The sequence below is a fragment of the Dermacentor andersoni genome, chromosome 4 (genome assembly GCF_023375885.2).
Source record: "Dermacentor andersoni chromosome 4, qqDerAnde1_hic_scaffold, whole genome shotgun sequence".
NCBI classification, from domain to species: Eukaryota; Metazoa; Arthropoda; class Arachnida; order Ixodida; family Ixodidae; genus Dermacentor; species Dermacentor andersoni.
The window spans coordinates 196,239,644-196,258,849 of record NC_092817.1 but is presented as its reverse complement, the minus strand read 5'-3'; the positions used below and the strand labels follow the sequence as shown (position 1 = coordinate 196,258,849).

General features: G+C 49.8%; 1 protein-coding gene across 1 annotated transcript in view; it reads left to right on the top strand.

The window, feature by feature from the left end:
- LOC126530532 (transient receptor potential cation channel subfamily M member-like 2) overlaps nucleotides 1-19,206 on the top strand; it is a 214,013-nt gene that overhangs the window by 81,203 nt on the left and 113,604 nt on the right. The window contains exons 2-5 of the mRNA XM_050177803.2: nucleotides 4,818-4,976; nucleotides 10,019-10,414; nucleotides 10,889-11,060; nucleotides 12,011-12,215. Coding sequence (XP_050033760.1) covers nucleotides 4,818-4,976; nucleotides 10,019-10,414; nucleotides 10,889-11,060; nucleotides 12,011-12,215 — 932 coding nt within the window. The remainder of the gene's footprint in view (nucleotides 1-4,817; nucleotides 4,977-10,018; nucleotides 10,415-10,888; nucleotides 11,061-12,010; nucleotides 12,216-19,206) is intronic.

Here is a 19,206-nt window from a genome sequence, read left to right as displayed (position 1 = left end):
CGGCCGTTCCGCGTCTTCCTTTGTTATTGTGATAATGTAGGTTGGCGTTTTCAGGTAGAACCGGCTGCTACTTGTGCAAAGAAAAATGTTATCACAAAAGTTTTCATACAATGTGTCACAGATCTACGTATCACAAAATACAGTCAGCCAGCATGAACACAAAGTTATGTATATACCTCCAGAAATCCAAGGAAAATAAGCACGTGTGCAGATGGATATTTAAACACAAGTACTTCTAATTGTCCGAGAACATATACAGAAGCACAGTTTGTAAACGAGTACACAATAGGTAAGTATATGGACTTAGAGGACATCAAACATAACTACTCGACAACATAACAAGCTTAGATCTATATCACGCATATCGTTCAGAGCACGGTAAAATTTAATATAAACCTAAGACATTGTTATCTTTGAAGAAAACTTTAAAAGTGGCAAGCGCTTTTCTCTGAAGCCCCGCTGTTGCTCATGGGGCTAGTATATAATTTTTTTTTCATACCGAGTGGTAGTCGATATAATAGCATTAAATCTTCCCTCAATCTTCGCCTTGCACTTTCGTGCCTTAAGCACTCGCGAAGGAGGTGGTAAACGTCTTTGTCTGCGTCGCAGTGCCAGCGAGCCAGAACGCTATTTCTCCAGCTCAGCCGTTTTCACCTTATTTCCGCGTACATCTTTGGAGAGCCGGCATGGTTCGTGGCGCGGATGCAAGTTGACGTCCCCGTGTCTGTGCCGGGAATGGACTTCAGCGGCGGCTGCGTCTAGGAAGCGGACCGGCCTCCAGAGCGATACCGACGGCGATGACACCAGCGTCTACCCGCTCAGCAATGAGGACTTCTCCGATGACGCCTTCGAGCTTGTGTGGAGCCGCAAGGCGAAACGAAGACACACCACCAGGGCGTCAATGTCTTCGAGCACGCCAACGGTACGACCAGCTCAGAATACCGCAGTCAGCACGGTTCTATTTGTACCAGAACTTTCTACCGACAACCTGAGGTGGCCCAACAGACAGTCTGTATCGGCGCTACTTGAAGTGGTGGCGCCAAATCAGGTAACAAACATTAGAGTCAACATACGAAAAAATGTGTTGGCTATCGACGTCACACATGAGACTGCGCCGAGAAATTTGAATAAAGTTACAGAACTAGGTGGCGTTAAGCTCCACTCGTACACCCCCCTGAACAGTGGTTCTACTGCTGGTGTCATCTACGACGTGGACGTCTCTATGGCCACCGCTGACTTGCCGATTCTAGTGAAGCCTACCGTTGATGGCGTCACCATAACACGTGTATCGCCTCGGCAAATCCCGGTGTGTGTGAAAATTATGTTCAAGGGCGAGGCTCTGCCTTCGCACGTCAAGGTGGGCCACTTTAGGCAACCCTGTGCGAACGTTCATCCCAAGGCAACTGCAATGCCGCAATTGTATGAGGCTGGGACACGTGAGCGCCATGTGCGAGAGCACGAGAGTTTGCTCACGCAGCAGCCAGCCCCACACTGCCGGTTCCTGTGCTGCCACGGTTCTCAAATGCACCAATTGCCATGGGTCCCATGATGCTTCCTCGAAGGACTGCCCCAAAATGAAGAAGGAAAAGGCGATCTTGAAGCAGATGGCGAGAGACCATTCGTCTCGTCGGAAAGCTGTTGCGGCCGTTAGAAAGCGACACCCCCGACGCTGATGCCTCTGTGAAGAGCGCGCTCCATCCGACAACATCTCCTCCTCAGCCCGCTAGGCCTGGCGGAATTCAATCTAAATCTGACAAGGTCATGACGGAGAACAATGCAACTTGGTCCGAACTACTAAATCAACAGCCAAAGCCAGAACAACAGCGTAAGTCAGAACCGAAGCCGCAGCCGACGCCACAGCCGATGCCACAGTCGGTGGCACAGCCGGTGCCACAGCCGGAGCCACGCCAAGTGATACAGCTGTGCGCGGCTGTAGAGTGCGCAGCGCGGGTTCCTGACAAATTGCCCGAAGAAGACCGACAAGTGGTTATGATGCTCCGGTCTCTGATGAAGACTTTTCAAATGCTCTTGAATAACCTGCACACTCCGCCAGCGCGAAGCAATGCAAGTGCTGGATGCTCTCAGTTCAGTACTTGCAACTCTTGAGTGAGCATCATGGCTCATCCGCATCATTCTATTCGCACTGATGTCAAAAAGGCTGGGGTTTAGCTTAACAATATACAGTCACGCACTGCAACGTACTGCTGACGCCCACCGGCTCCTTGGTCTTCACTGGTGACTTCAACGTGCATTACCAGCTATGGGGAAGCACCAAGATTAGCTTCAGACAGCAGAATGACGGCAGCCTAACGTATCGGCGGAGCACTTGCATGGACTTGATTGATTTCCAGGCGCTTTGCTGCGTGCACACACAGTGTTCCCTCTATCCCGCTTGCCTCTTTCTGGTCCCCCTTTCGCTTCCCCCAATATAGGGTAGTAAACCGGACGCTCGTCTGGTTGACCTCCCTGCCTTTCCTCTCTTTGCTATCTCTCTCTCTCTTTCTCTCTCTCTCTCTCTTTGTCTGGGTGGCCACAGAACCAAAGATGACTAGAGGCACGTTTTATCCTGCACAAGAAGTACCGAGTATATGCTGTGCCGCAGACGATGCAGTATGTTTCAAATGTTCTGTTATCGCCCGCCCAGGTTTGACGCAATTGACAGCTTTATACGCGGTTCTTGAAGAGTAAAAAAATAGAATAGAATTTATTGATAGGAAAGACAGAGAGGTCGACCTGAGCTAGTGCGCTCTAGTCTGCTACTCTGCACTGGGGAAGAGGGAAGGGGAGTGAAAGTATTGGGATGGATGATGATGATAAGAGAAGTGGTGAGTGCTTATGTACATGAGACAGTTGCCTCGCTAGAGCCGCTCGTCGAGCTTGGTGTCCTGCAGGAACTTCAACAAAACTTTTGTTGCACGCACTGAAATTGCAGTGTCAGGCCATGGGCCGAGGATAGCTTCCTTCGACAGTAGTTGTCTGCCAACGCTGGCTAGGAAACTGCCTAATGTCCTTCGCTCCAGCATATATGCTGGGCAGTCGCACAGTACGTGTTGCAGTGTTTCGGGCATCTGGCAGTGTACACAATCAGGGTTGTTCGATTGGCCGATGAGGTGTGCGTAGCGACGGGTGAAAGCAACGCCGAGTCGAATCCTGTGTAGCAATGATGTTTTGCTCCGTGTAAGCTTCGGGGGCAAACATCTGGAAGTGTAACTCGGAACTCTTAGTCTGCTGATAAAAGCAGGCATTTCTTGCTCACATGACAGGGTATACGTCTCAGGAGCAGGTCGACTTCGCTGCCTGAAGGAGATTTAATAGTTGCTTCTTTTTTTAGTTATTGCGCGGCCGCTTCGCAGCTTCATCCGGCGCAGTATTTCCATGAATATTGCAGTGTCCTCGTAACCATTGAAACGCTATATAACGTGATTCCTCGCGCCTGTTTTTGTGTGCTCTTTGACTGTTTCACACAATAATAATTTACGCCTTTGGTCCCGTGTAGGTTTTCATGCCACCCTCCAAACATGAATCAATACACGATTCTGCCAAGTTTAATGTTTTTCCGCGCATATAATGTCTGCTCATATTTCTAAACCACGCAGACCTCTCAATGGAATGGGCACATGCTGTTCAATGACGTCCGTGACTTTTATCTGGTGTATACTCCATTCTCGGGCCAGTGGTAAACTGCCGCTGGGTGTGTGTTTCGTAATTCTCACGCGTAGCTAAGTGTTGTACTTCTCTGCGCATACACTTCTCATCACCACCATTTCCTCTACAGTCATTGTACATCGCCTTCGTTCTCGTGACGTCGCTGTGTCGTCATCCCGTACCGCTCACGTGCGTGATTTGGTAATGGCGTTACGCCATAGCTTCTCATCAGCGTTGTGCATAAATCTAAACGTTGCACGAGATTAAATTTGTGATATGTGCGGTGCATAAACATTGCATGAAATTACACGTTGTGTCTCATGAAAACAAACGCGGTCATACGCATCACACCGTTTGTTGTGTACCGTTTAATTGACCGGTTCACTAAGGCTTCGCTTCCCATTGATTGCAACATGTACTTCAATTGGGTCTGCATAATGTTTGTATCCGCGTGAAGCCAGCTTGTTTCTCGCTCTGGCTGAGAGATCGCGCCGGCGGTTCCCGTGCTCGGGGAAAAGGATGAACAGGCGAAACTTCTGGCTGTTTTGTGCGGGGCGACTCTATGTATAATTTTGTATCATTCCGCGGGAAGATTTTACTAACTTATTTTGTGCTCGTGGTTTAGAAGTAGAGTCTGTGTGTAGTCACCTCATTTTATGTGTGCACACGAGCTGCCTTGCTGGCGGAAAAGCGTTATGTTTATTGGTTGGTCAGTAAACTGTGCTTGTACGATTTTTCGAGGCAAATATTGTTTGATACTGAATGAAAATTTACGACACGGGCCTTATAAAGCGCACTTGTCACACGTATACACAACAACGATGACATGCATAGGAAAAAAGAATGCCGAGAACATATGCGTGCGTTTGAATCTTTTTCTTGGAAACATTTGTGCCTCTTCGAAAGCATTGCTGCACATAAGACTGCATAGGGCACAGAGTGAAACATGGAAGACACCACGGTGTACTTATGTCATTTTGTATCGTTCTGTGCACCTGTCTTATGAGCTGCAACGCTTGCGAAGTGTGATCACCAGCGTAGTCCAACGATGAACCTTGTCGCGTAATTTGTGCCCCCTTTACGTCACTGGGTCAAGAGTGGCCGGGCAGTGCGAACAGCGAAACCGAGATTGCGCTGCTCTCTTGATGGACGCGCTGTTCTGCCTTTCGCAGTCGGACGCCGAGATTCCGCTGGTGCCGTCTCCGCCGTTGGTGCGCCAGTCGTCCGTTCAGCGGCAGACCAGCGCGGTCGACGACGATGCTTCGTCGCAGCGGTACCTGCTGTCCCGGGGCGGCATCCGCTTCTGGAAGAACTTCGCCTATGAGGCGGAGGTGAGTCGCCCGCCCGCTGACCGGACGTCGCGGACCTCTCCAGTGGCGCACCTTGAAACGGTCGAGCAGATTGCGTACAATTGCTCCGCGCAGATTTGGCGATGTTGATGACCCCGCAGTGTGATATTTAGGCTGTGTAAGCAGCGGTACTTGGCTACGTCTGCCGCCGGCCGCCTGGTACACTTCCGTCGTTTATTAGGGAGCTTTAGAAATAGCCCACCCAAGAGTACCTGAACCCTCACGCCCTGTTTGCGTTCTTCTGTAATGTATTTGCTTGTTTTGTACGCCCGGCGGTTTGCGTACCCTAATTTTGAGCGCGCAAAACGTCCAATTTCTTATTATCTGTCAATCCTTTCGCACTTTTGTGCGAGTGCAGGGATGCCAGCTAGCCGGTCGTCAGTGGCTAACATTCCTGTTTTGTTCTTTTCTTTTTAAATTTCAGTGCCTGTGTTTTAGCTCGGTGTATCACCTCTGAATGGAAGAGAGGTGTATCACCTCTCTTCCATTGCCTTTTTATCATTTCCTCCTCCCTTAGGCCGCAGGCCACGGTAGCAAACTGGAGATTGCCATCTGCTTAACCTCCTTGTCCTTCCATCTATACTCCCCTCTCTATCCTATGTTTATTCATCGTTTAATTTTTTTATATCGTCTTTTTTTGTTGCTAAAGTACGTAATCGTCAGTTTCGAAATATCTACTCAAACGGCATTACATGCATGTGAAAAAAAAATGATTTGCCGGAATATCTTCTAGAGCATCCTAAGATGGTCGGCAGCGTATAGTCGGCATAGCGGACTACGCAAGTTGAGACGCTAGCCGTCGTGATCGTCGTCGTTTCAGTCCACAAAGAAAAGTCCTCAGCACCACGCGCGAGAAGACTTGACAACCGACGGAAGCCAGAATTCTTGGACCCTGGTCCCCGCCGACGTCGGCACGAACTGCTTTAAAAGCGCTAATGTGCTTTTTAAAAGAAACGGGACTCATTGAAGAACTGTAGTATGTGCGAACTGATGCGTTCCTTTTCTTTTTAATCTTCTTTTGTTTTCTCATCTTTTCTGCCCCTTAGCCCATCCCCCTGTGCAGAGTAGCCAACCGGACACTTAATCTAGTTAACCTCTATGCCTTTCATCTCTTGTTCACCTCTTTTTAGATTATGGAGTTCAATAGCAGCTTCCACGTTTTCTTGAAGAGGTACGTCTCGTCTATTTCGTCGATTATGTCGGGGCTCTACGTGACACGGGTAATGATTGCCGGCAATACTTGTGTTGATATTTCGAGAGTGCACATCAGGAAGTCGATAAAGTTGAATCAAAGCTGCTGGACTTTGTTGGGACTCGCAGAGAGGCTGACCGTTAATCGCCGCGCCTGCAACCACGCCGACTGCGCGAAACCAGTGTTGTGTGCTCTGAAACGTACATCAACCACTTTGATCACCGCTCGGCCTCGCAGCATGCGATGATGATGAGGCAGATGGCCATTCAAGGCCATCAGATAATTGCGTCACGATGAATGCGCGGTTAATTTAACGACTCCCTACCTCTTTGTTAATGTGTGTACTGGAACTAACTCCAGTCGTCCCGTAAAGCTCGTCAAGCGCCGCCTCTGCCGTCACCTGCGGTTTACAAATTAACAACTCGCAACGGCTCCGGCATGAGTGACACAACAGTTGGCTGGTTAGCGCAGTCGAAGTTCTCGTAACACTATGTACAAAGGCCGCGTGCTAGTGCCCTCGGCACCCCCGGTGCGGGAGATGATCGACGATGCTCCAGCGTCACTCGCAACGACAGCGCGACCTTAACGTCCGGAGGCCTTCTCGGTGAGAGGCGGTGGGACACTTAGGGTGCGCGGACGCGCTGCCGAAAGGAAGTAACGCGTGAGGCAGAAAAGTCTACTGCGACGGGGGCTTGCGTGTCACGCTTCTCCTTTGTCGCGTCCTCTTTTCGAGTTGTCTGGTTCGGCAAAAAAGAGTCGTTCTCTGCGGGTCGCGTTGCGCGCGGTTTTCGGAAGCAGATGGGCTGCTGCAGCAACGGGAACGAGGCTGTTTTCAGAACCTCGCGGACGTCCGCTGCGATCGTCCGACACGATAAGTGCGCCCTACTTGGCGGCTCACAGGAACAGCGCGCGGTATAAAAAGCGCGTAAAGATATCGCGTCCGACAAGTGACTCTGTCTGCTCACTGAGGGTGGAAGCGCATTGCACTGTCAGTAAGCCGCGAATCAGCCTCGAAACTGCGACCGGGCCGACGTCTGCGCAAACGCACGAAGACGCGTCGATGATAACGAACCCTTTCACGGGAGGCGCACTGTATGTGATTAGACTGATTCCGAGCGGGTACTGCATACTTAGTTTAGAAAGAGGAAAATGGGACGGTGTACGTAGGGGTTAGCAGTGAAAGCACAGGCTTGGGTAAGCGCATGGGTACCCTGTACTGGCGCACCCTGTGTGGTGTACAGAGTGCCTATGGTATACCATGCACTTTGCTATTGTATGGGGTAGGAGTGCTCTGTATTGGGGCAAGTGGGTAACAAAAACAAAACTGAAACATCGTAGACGCCCGACACTGCAAGTGAGTGCACAACTATTGGAGCACTTTCTTGTACACACCAAGTCGTCCACAAGTACACCGTTTCTTGAACACCGTTCACTTTGGTACGCTCATTATCGTCGCGAGGTAGGCGATGAAGCTAAATATCCCGAGGTGTTTATCGCTCAAGCTCTATGAACGGAGACGCAACATTGTGGCGCCTGCGAGCACAATTGGCGGTCGTCGTCTCGAATGAAGCGGTAGCCATCCGGCCCTCTTTGGCTTGTAACGCGTCATCATACATTCTAAATGAACTACAGGATATCACAGGATATGACTCCCGAGACGACTTCATGCTAGCCGCAGTGGTGGCTCTTTGGCTTCATGTATGCTAAGCGCTCTACTCACGTACGGGGCAGAAACCTGGATGCTTACGAAAAGGGTTCTGCTTAAATTGAGGACGACGCAACGAGCTATGGAAAAAAGAATGATGGGTGTAACGTTAAGGGATAAGAAAAGAGCAGATTGGGTGAGGGAAAAAACGCGAGTTAATGACATCTTAGTTGAAATCAAGAAAAAGAAATGGGCATGGGCAGGGCATATAATGAGGAGGGAAGATAACCGATGGTCATAAAGGGTTACGGACTGGATTCCAAGGAAAGGGAAGCGTAGCAGGGGGCGGCAGAAAGTTTGGTGGGCGGATGAGATTCAGAAGTTTGCAGGGACAACGTGGCCACAATTAGTACATGACCGGGGTAGTTGGAGAAGTGTGGGAGAGGCCTTTGCCCTGCAGTGGGCGTAACCAGGCTGATGATGATGATGATGATGAGCGCGAAGGCTAAATTCTCGGCCATGGCCTCAAGGTATACGACCGCGTCGCTAATAGTTGCACTAACGCGCGTGTATGCTTGGAATTATCCAGGTATTGTGAATTACTGTACATCGTTGTGAAGTAAAGACCAGTTGAAGTTTGGCATTTGTCCTGTGTATCTCGCTTTGTCCCGTCTAAAATTGCACCGTAAGATGATGTTTCAGTATACTCGCAGCCAACCAGCCCACATTAGTGTCTTTAATTATATTTAGGTGTTTTTTGATCGAACGTAACCAGGTACCTCGCGTCTCTCACGCACATATGTGCAGTTATCGACCGTAAAGGCTTGTCACGTGTTGCTTGCAACTGAGTACGCTTTTGAAGGAGTGCCGATGGAGGAATGGTGTGGAGCATCTCCTCGAGACGCAAGCAGCAGCGCTCTGGTTTATCCGTACGTAGCACTGTAGATTGACAATCGCGCCCTGCTTCACGCGCGAAAAAGTGCGCGTGGAGACATAAGACAATGACATACTTGCGTACTGTCACTTTAAAGCTGTTCAGCGTCCTGGAAGCTTGAGTCGTCGATTAAAGGGGCTGAAATCACAGCGCTGCGCGGACACAGTGCCGGCTAATTTATTTGCTTGACGCCAGTGCGATCGCCAGACTGCTCTGTAGCATGCATACTCACTTTTGGCACATGATTGGCTGGCGCCAGACGAAGAACGGTACAGGTTGGACCTTGTTGATTCGGCGCATCCCTAGGAACAGCGCATGTAATGCACGGACAGAAGGAGGATGGCGAACCGTGGTCCGTGTCCTCCTTCGGTCAGTGTTTTCTTTGCGCTGTTCCTTGCAATAAAAAGAAGGCGCTGACACGTGTGCGGTCTTTTCCTTTGTGTATTTTCATGTACCGGAGCACCGTCGTTTTTCGCATTAGTGAGGCGGCAACGAGTCCATTAAGCCCGTTCTTTTCAATAATTGCGATAAAAACAGATCACTACGCTTAGATACATCACCTCGAAAGAACTCTACGTCCACTAAAGGCGTTCATTGGGCAGGCGCATTGATACCAACAGTAGTAAGAAATTAAGTCCTGTGTCATATTTGACAACACTCGCAGTGGTACCTGCGGATACTTGTGTGATTTGTGGCAAAATTGAGATGACCTTTTGATTAGTGGGCATGGAACTCGTGACAGCTGTGCAACATGGTCGACGCGCAGGTACATCGCCTGTGTTGGCACACAGGGTGGGATGTTGCAAGCATGTCGCGACATCGGCGACAGCCATGGTCAATGCAGTCGACGCCGTCATTTCGAGGCGTATAATCCACGGGTCTTTTCGATTTGTCGTTTCAGGCTGACCAAAACTATCGTATACGCCGTTGGCGGAAAGAGCGAGAGAAAAATAAAAGGCAGGGAGGTTAACCAGACGGACGTCCGATTGCGCCTGCTCTGCGCTGGGGAGATGGGATTGAAAGAAATAAGGAGAAAGGAAAGGCAACATGAGATTGAGTTCACGTGCTCACGCAAGGTGTCTACATAGCATTGACAGAAGGCGGTGCCTCGGCTGTTCTGAGCAGTCTGGGACAGCAAATTCGAGAATTGTTATAAAAGCTGTCGGCGCAGAAAGCTCATTGCCTGCTTGTCCGTGGTAAACACGAGTGGGCGTTCAGGAGTGGCCCGCGCGCGTTCGAACGGCCCGTTGCAGGCCCGGCCGTACATCCGCGTCCGGCACGACATCGACCCGGACCAGGTGAGCGGCGTGCTGGTCCAGGAGTGGCTGTTCTCGGCGCCGCGCATCGCCCTGGTGCTCATCTCGCACGTGGGCCCGCTGGGCGACTGGGCGGACGCGAGGCGGCTCGAGGGCTTCCGGCACGGACTCCTGCGCGCCGCCAACGCGACGCCCATGTGGCTGCTCACCAACGGCTTCAACACGGGGCTCGCCAAGCTGGTCGGCGACGCCGTGAGCCACGAGCTTCGCCGGCGGCAGGCGCTGCGATGCCACAAGCACCCGAACCGCACCCGCGCGACCCTGCCGCCGCTGCGGCTGGTGGGCATCGTGCGCGAGGACATGCTCGTCAACGCCGACCTGCTCGACGGACGGGTGAGGGCGCTGCTGCCTTACTTGGTGGTGGGCGAGTGCGAAGCGGCGTTGTCGATCGGCTCGCTTACTTATTATTATTTTTTTTTTACAAATCGCGTATGTTTAAGCAAGCAACGAGCTCAGTTTGCGTCGTCATGCGCAAGAGTTGTGGGACCTCGTTTTTTAAAGGAGAGTGGACTGTAGCGCAGTAATAAATTAAAAAACAAGACTAAAGCAAAACAAGGAAACGAAGATAAGGTAGGACACACAATAATAAAAAGCACATGGTAAACACACACGACAGCGTGTGTTTTTTCTATGCGCTTTACTGTGTCGTTCTGCCTTGCGCTACAGTTCTCTCTTCCTGAGATGAACTACCAACAAGCGCTACGCTGTGACTCAACTTTGAAGTTTGGTCCTTACCAATTTGTCGCGGGTCACACGATATGCCTTATGATCTGGCGCTCTTTTTCTTTTTTTGCTGTTCGCGAGCAGCAGGCCGACGTTCAGCTCGAGAACGAGGGCAACCGGCCAGAAGAAGGCAAGTTCGAGCTGAACCCGGACCACTCCAATTACGTGCTCGTGCGGGACGAGACGGTCAACCGCACGGGGCTCAACCACTTCGTGCTGCGCCTCGAGCAACGGCTCATCAACCTCTCCGACCACGGTGAGGATTTTGAAAGTCTGCATCGATGCCCCTCTTTGTAGAATGCTGCTGCATTTAATGTTGCTGTAAGATTTCCACCGGAGGTGTTTCAACAAGTGCCCTCCGCGTGGTATGCGACAGAGATGTTATAACTCTGAGGTGGCACACAAGCCAATAAACAAGCGAGAGGAGTCAATGGAACTCACGAGCTCGATGGCAGTAGCCGCATGAAGCTTGGACTTGGCTTCGTAATGCGCCGGAAGTATTAGATCGTGTTCATATATGCCAGAATAAAGTTTCCATGCAGACGAAATTTACTCTGAAGCAGCGTATCCAAGTGTTTTTTTAACTAAGCCCCAGTTCTGATGGACTTCAATTGAACTCTCGCTCTTTGAAGGGTTTGTTTGGCCATTCGAGGCTCGTACAGTTAGTCAAAGCCGTGGAGCCATTCTATAGCCGATAGCGACGTACACTCGGAGTCGCACGTCTTGGCCAGCGCACGATGAGATGCGGCACAGCACGGCACATTTCTCACCGCAGAGAAGCCTTGAAACTCATAGCGTTGAGCCGAGCCGGGTGCATTGTGGCATACAGGTTGCATGTCCAGCTCGGGCTAGCTATAGAGTCGAGCAGAGCTGCTGCCTACACTTGTTCTCACCTTGGGCCACCGGTGCTTTAGAGGCTGACCTCAATCTTTGGCTCGATTATTACCGCTTTGTGCACTGTTCTCCTGGCGCGTCGAGCTGTGCCATCTCAATAGTGGACCCCTTGCGCTTTGGGAGTCTGGTTACTTCGGGGTGAATTAATCGCGCGGAAGTCTGCGGCTACGAGAATTCGTTTGTCAGTGATATGACTCTCTTTGCGGATGGTTACTGACGCGGCATCTGTCGTCCTTAACTAAATAGCTTTCGGCTCAAAACGGAACTATACCACGTAGTGTCTTGAACTAAATGGTCCTGCGACGTTCGCAGCGCCTGCAGCGGCGTCCTCTGGCGGCGGCGAGAAGGAGGGCGGTGGCGCCGAGCTTCCGCTCATCGCCTTGCTCGTGTCCGGGGGCGACGGCTGCGCCCGGCTGGTGCTGGAGCACCTCAAGCGACAGCTGCCCGTGGTGGTGTTCGAGGGCAGCGGGGGACTCGCCGACCTGCTCGCGTTCGCCTACCGGGAGAGCCAGCGAAGGTGCGCCCGCCTTTTCCCTCCCCTCCCTCTGCATGGTCTCCGAGACCCGCGGTGCTGCGCAGAGCATCACGCGTCTCGGAGCGTGCCTGTGCGAGCGTTTCTGCGAATCGCGGAACCATTTTCTTCTGTACATTCTCGGGCGACATCGGCCTGAAGCGGCATTGCCAACCCCGACTCGACGCCGTGCTGGGTTGTGTTAACACATAAACGTACGGGCACAAAATAAACGGGCAAAAATATTGAGAAGAATGTGGTACGGAAGCGCGTAAGAAGTAAATTTGACGTTAGCGGCTTTTTACCTTCGTTAGTTGGCCTTGTGTCACGTCGTGTCAGATGTTGACACGGGGTTCACTCGCATGGAGTTCAGCCAGGCAACTTCCTGTTTAGGTAATATTTAACAGGTTAGCGTCTGGGGCTCTGTTCTCGACACGCACGCCGGCTGCACGGCCGCCATTATCCGCCATGTTGACTCTCCGATTGCTTGTCGAGAGGCCGCGTGTTTTAAAACTTGTGCTGTGAAGCGGAAGTTTTGCAAAACGCAATTTTGCGTTTTCATGAAAGATGACGAAATGGGACGTGGCGCTGCAGACTTCTTCAGATAAAACATTTTCCTGGCCCTTGGCAGCTGTATTGCCATGTTAGCGCTGTGAAGAGAAAGTAGACGGTAGCGTGGCAGAAGCCCGTGCAACGAATCTACTATTTCGCGAATATTTGGTGCCGGTCCAAGATAGCCGCCATGTCAGGTTGTTGATTGGCTGGAAGAGTATCACGCGAGGTGCGTCAAAGGAAGCGCCGCTTCGTAAGCGTCAATCTGAAGTTGCGTGACGTTGCGCTGGGCTGCCAATGCAGAGATATTGCGTCTTAATTTGTGGTTCGGCCGGCCGCGATAAAGTACGCTAATGAGCGGCCATATGCAATGGTGGCCGAGAGGCATGCGTATCGCCGCATTTCCCCGTCATTTAGGGCTATGAAAAAGTTTTGCTCATAACGTGTGCTTATTGTATTGCGTCGCTCTCGTTGGTGTTGGAATTTGTATTTTGAGCCATCATATATCTTTAAAAACGCGTTCGCTTGAAATAATATTAGTTACACATTACAAACCGTCCGCGAGTTTCGGCGCTTTTCACGGTTGAGTTCGTATTGTAATCAAGATTAGTGATTTTTCACGTCATCAGAGGTTATGACAGCGGCGTTTTCCGTAATTTATAAAAAGAAATGTACGCAAGGCAGCGCCTTTAAGTTTCCCCACGTTAAACATGCTCACGCGGTGCGAGTAAGCAGCGAAGTGGACGAGAGGTGCCATGCAGCGCCGGCGCTTGCGTCGCGCAAGCGGCTACCTGTGGCGCGCGCAACGCTATCGTTGATATTCGGCCGCTTCTCAGCCAACCGAGTCGGGCTGAGCCACTTGCGTTTAGCGAGAGAGTGATAACGCGGCTTAGAACGTGCGCTCATCACCACGTGGTTGGTCGCGTATGCTGTCTCAAGGTAAAAAAGCGCATTGGCTCCAATATACGATGACCCTATCCGTTTCCCGGGTACACGCATCCTGGCCAATGAAGCAGACGACGGAATCGAGAAGCGTTTTCGACTGAATAATCGCATGCCTTGAGCTGGCTGCTTTACTTTTACTGAGGAGGAAAACTGTTGTGCTTTATTGAGAACCTTCGGTTGAATGCCTAAGGCGAAACATCAAATTTGCATCACGTTACGAAAGCAAATCGGAGGTATCAGGGACATTTTGTATGCGTCGCGCGTATACGTCACGCCTCGAAGACAATCGCCGAATGTCCGCAATAGAGCCCTGGGTGCCGTTCGCTCAGTGATTTGCCGTTCACTGCCGGGTCTGTCTTCGTGCTTTTGACTGGCCTGAAAATTCTGCGTGCGAGACTGTACTACAGGGGTTGCAACAACTAAAGGGATCTGCCATATTGCCTTCCAGTATCCTGAAAGACTGTTGCCTCTACTTCACGCTAGGGGATCAAGGGTAATAGGAAAGCGAGCAGAACGCATTCATGTGGAGACACCCGCTCGCAAGCGTGACTACATAGATTTGGGCTTCCGGAGCTATTGGGTATTGGTGAATTAGCCCTACGCTTTACCAAGATTTCCTGTTACGACAGACGCGATGGCGCTTGGACTAGTCCATCACTTGAAATTCAAATCGCCAATGTTATGGTGATAACATGTACGCGGCTATGGGGCGTATGATTCACACGTTGACCATTTTGGCCGCAATTCACTGATTACTTCTCTAAGTATTGCATCAACGACTTTGATTGGCCACGATATCATGTGCGCAAGTGATATCACTGGTCCAAAGAAACAATGCTGGTATAAGCAGGCGGCGGTGATTACTTCGTAAGGTTAACACGTTTCAAGAGAAAAATTTAGAAATTTAGGGCCATTCCCCTCTATGAAAGTGGATGACCAATCGAGCTGTATATATGGTGATAAACATATTGACAATAAATATATTGATTTAAAATAAAAGACACATACCAAAATGAATTTCGTTTTCTCACGATTTTTTTATTACATTGCATACTTAATGCCTTTTTGATTTTTAACTTTCTTTCGTTTGTTTGTTTGGATTTATTATTTCGTCACAAAGGTGACTGTCGCTTTATGATCGCTATGATATGCGGCCAGTGTCTCTGTGGCGACACTGGAAAGGTTCTCGGCCAATGTGAGGTCTATGCACGATCGATGACGCGTCGTGGGCACACTGATGTGTGTGTAACATTGAATGCCGAACCTTTTTAAGAGACGCCACGAACCACTTTCCGTCTGGCCGAGACGCGTCTATGTTGAAATCACCCACAACTACGATGGCAGTGGAGTCGGCAGGGGTGATCTACCCAAATGTGCGTGCGCTTGGTATTTATGGCACGATCTTCGTCCTTATTACAAGCTTACACCCACCATCGCCGCGCACATTCCCGCTTCTGTTCCCGACGGTGTTCTTCGTAGGAGAGCTGTTCTTCCGCAGTCCTCACCGCACGCGGCCTACCCATCGCGCGGGTGGGATGGAACTGAGATAAGATCACGTGGTTTGCCAATTTCTTTCTCTGTGGTTTGCCTATAGAGCTCGTGACGTCAACCCGCAATCTACACTCTCACAGTGTCTATTCCAGTTTTCCTTTTTTTTAAGACGATTTTTTCTTATCACAATACGGTTTTGACCCTTCTCGCGATTAAACGCAGCTGGGGCATACTCGGCGATACGCTTTTGCTTCATGCTTTAACTCCTTTAGCTGGGTGGTGGCTGCCATCTTTTTTGCCTACGCACAGAAACCGCCGGGAACCAAGCGTATAACAGCTCCGCTGAAAAAAAAAAAAATATATATATATATATATCTATATAAGTCTGGGATTTTACGTGCCAGTAGCACGATCTGATATAGGCATGCCGTAGTGAGGCACGGAGGCTTCGGAATAATTTTGACCACCTGGGGTTCTGCAACGTGCGCCCAATGAACGGTGCACGAGCGTTTCTCCATTGCGCTCCCATCGCAATGCGGCCGCCGTAACTGGGATCGCACCCTCGACCTCAGGAGCGTAATGCCTTAGCCACTAGGCTACCGCGGCAGGCCCTATCAAAACGAAAGGTGTACGTTTAAGTCGAGCTGTGACACACTCCCACATCGCATGCAAGCATAGTCGCCTGACATAATACACTTGCGAGGGGCCAGTAATTTGCTCGAAATGGTGGCCGGTTGGTAGCACAGTGTACGAGCTCGTTCAAGAGCCGTTGAATTCGAGAAACGTGTGGGAGGAAGCAAATTAAAGGTGCCTTACGGGCCACTTGCTCCCTGCTGGCTGTTGAGTATTTGTGTTTGACGCTCCCCGTTTTAGATGGGATGTGATATTTGTCGATAATTAGCGCTTCTAAAGTTCGGGAAATGGAACATCACGCACATGCGACGCAGGTGCGGATTGTTTCTTTCCGCGGCCAATTAGCTGGGGAACGAATTTTTCGTGAACTTTAGACGACTTCGCAATAATCGCGAAAATAGATAATTTAATGTTAGCGTTATAGCGGGGTTAAGGAAAATACCGTTAATGGAACCCAGGATCGCGTTGCCCTTGTACTTTCCGCGTCCGTCGATATGCGGCGAAATCAGTACGAGCAGTACAGGCTGTCGTCCATAGCTTTCTTGATCAGTTGTGCGCGATTTATTTCTCTTGGATACGCACAGGGTTGCTTTTGTAATAACAGCTAACTGAGGCGCGCGAAGTAAATAAAAAAAAAAAGGAGAAGTTGAACTGTACCACTTGGCGGACCACTTCGCTCTCGATCATGTTGGACTCGTAACAGCGCGAACGAAGGACAAGACGGGAAGGCGACACACACGGGCTCGCGCCACTAAGTTGCCGGTTCGATCCCGGCTCGTGTACTCGCGATTTGTGTACACGGCCAAATATAATCCGGAGTCCGTCACTGCGGCGTGCCTCATAGATCGTGGTTTCGGCTCGTAACGGGCCGCATTCTTTTTTCTTCTCTTACACACGTGGGTGGTTGCGTGTGTGTCGTCTTCTCGTCCGTCATTATTTTGTCGTTCGTGTATCGGCGAGCTGCCCTGTACTCGGGTGCTGTTAACGGTGCCAAACCTGCGACGTCGTGATCTTCCCTGTGCCACGGTTCTCTCCCGATCGGCCGAGCGACATAACAAGGACATCCTATTGGGGCGAGGTCGCATAATTAACGCCGACGCAATCCGGACTCGTCGTCTGCTCCCGCGGCGCGTGTGTGTGTATACACTTTTGAACGCAGCGTCGCGTGTCGGCAGCTGACACGTCGAGGCAACACTCATGGTGGCTGGCGTGGCAAACGCGCAGTATAGGATTGCGCGCTTGGCGTGGCTTGCTCGCAGGTCCCTCTGACTCGTCATATTGTGGTGGCTTGTGCTTCCTTGTGCTAAAGCGAACCTTCGTTTGCCTCTTCCTTCGGATTCCCCACTGTTGCTGCTGGATATGATGTCTTGCCAGATAGCTCTTGCCGAATCATCATCATCATCATCAGCAGCAGCAGCAGCAGCAGCCTATTTTTGTCCACTGCAGGACGAAGATTTTGTCCACTGCTGATTCACCCTTGCTGAATAATAGGTCAAACTAAAAGTAATGTCATCACGCCGTCGTCGTCGTCGTACCATTGTCATCATTGATGAATCCTGGCTAAAATCCCGGACTATTCACGACTCCAAGTAAAGACTCGCTACCTAGCGGCGGCGCCGAGAAACAGCCCATCCAGGTTCAGGTTTGAAGCGAAAGAGGGTGTCCTATCACGGCATGCGCCGAATGCCTCGTAGTTCTCAAATCGTCGTGTGCCGCTGCGCACAAGTCCGAAAATGAATTAAAAAAAAAACGGATGTCGACAGGTTTTTGTTGTGTACTATCATGCGTGTCATCGCAGTGGAAACACAGCACTGTATGATCTCACCCTTTCTAGAAAGAAGCAGACGACGCGTATCGGAGAGTGACTTGGACAAGAAATTTCCGTACTAGGAAAAGGTGACCCATACTACACCAGCATGAAACACTTCACTCGGGTCGACTTTGTTATTCCCAGGGAGTAGACTTTTGCTTTCTTTTTGTTTATTTTAAATATATTGCTGGCGTTTCAAATCGCGGAGTGTACTTTATTCAGGAAGGCGCGTTGACAAATTATAGTCATGTACGCTTAAGCTTCATTTGGTTTTTGCTCCTTTATATTTGTCTGCCCCAGCTTTAATGCTTAAAGCAGCAGTAATATTCTCGATAATGTTCTTTTTTTTTAGGCAGGCACGGTAGCAGGAATGATAACTGCCTCGGAAGGTCTGTAGTTGATCATGACGCATGTTATGCCACGAGGTGACATGTCGTTTTCATAGCATGCTTCAGTTTAGCGCTGCAAGCAGAAGATGCTCTTTTCTCATTCAACGCAGTGAGTCGTCAGTTTATTTACACGCAAGAAATTTGGAAGTTGCAGCAAATAGCGCTCGTTCCAGCTTGGGAGCGTTCGACGTGCGCGCAGTTCCGCTAGTTTGCTTCCCGACACTGCGCAGACACCTAAATTCCATCACAACTTGTTCAATTCGTTTCACAGTCATCCATTTATTACACTGATTCAACTGACTTTGCCAAAAGAAAACCCTCACAAAATTTGGAAACCTGTTGGAAGAAACTCAACTTGGCCCGATCGGCTGTTGTGCACTTCTCACGTTTCACTTGGTTTGAGAATTCCTATGGGTGGCAGGCGTCAGCTATAAAAGGAAGGCGTACCCAGACTCACAAACGGAACTATCATTTGTTTTTATACCACGACACAATGACCAGGTAACTTCACAGTTTTTAATTTCGTTCTATCAGTGCAGAATACGCGTACATAGCTTCTGAAACCACGGTAGACGTTACTGTCTATTGGCTGCGAGGAGTTACGGAGTCGCCACCTATCGGAAGCACCTCGCTGGCGTAGTATGAGGGATCACGTGGCGCGCTTCTCATAGGTTTTGCTGTCAGCTCGGCCTCCTCCTAAGAGGAAACATTAGGTCGGATAATCCTATCTAAATACATGTAGAAGGAGAATTCGTTTTTCTCGGCAATCACTGCACCAAATTTGATAAGGTTTCTTGCATTTAAAAGAAAAACTTACATTCTAGTGATTGTTTGTTTCGAATTTTCGATTTAGGTCGTCACTATTTTATTGAAAAGTGGCAGAAATCGAAAATTTTCAGAAAACGAAACAATTAAGTTTGCAACTCTGTAAATCAGCAATGAAAATTGATATCACAATTCTGTGAATTGCACATAACAGCGGACAAAATTGATGTTACACATGAGTCTAAAAAAATAAGTATTATGGAAATACGGCTTTTGCAGAACCCTTGTACATAACATAAACAATTCACGTAAGATACAGATAGACATACCGAATTTGTCCGCTTTGAATAGTGTAATGGATGCCGTTTACAGAACCGCGATATCTGTTCTTGATGCAGAGCTATTAATTTGT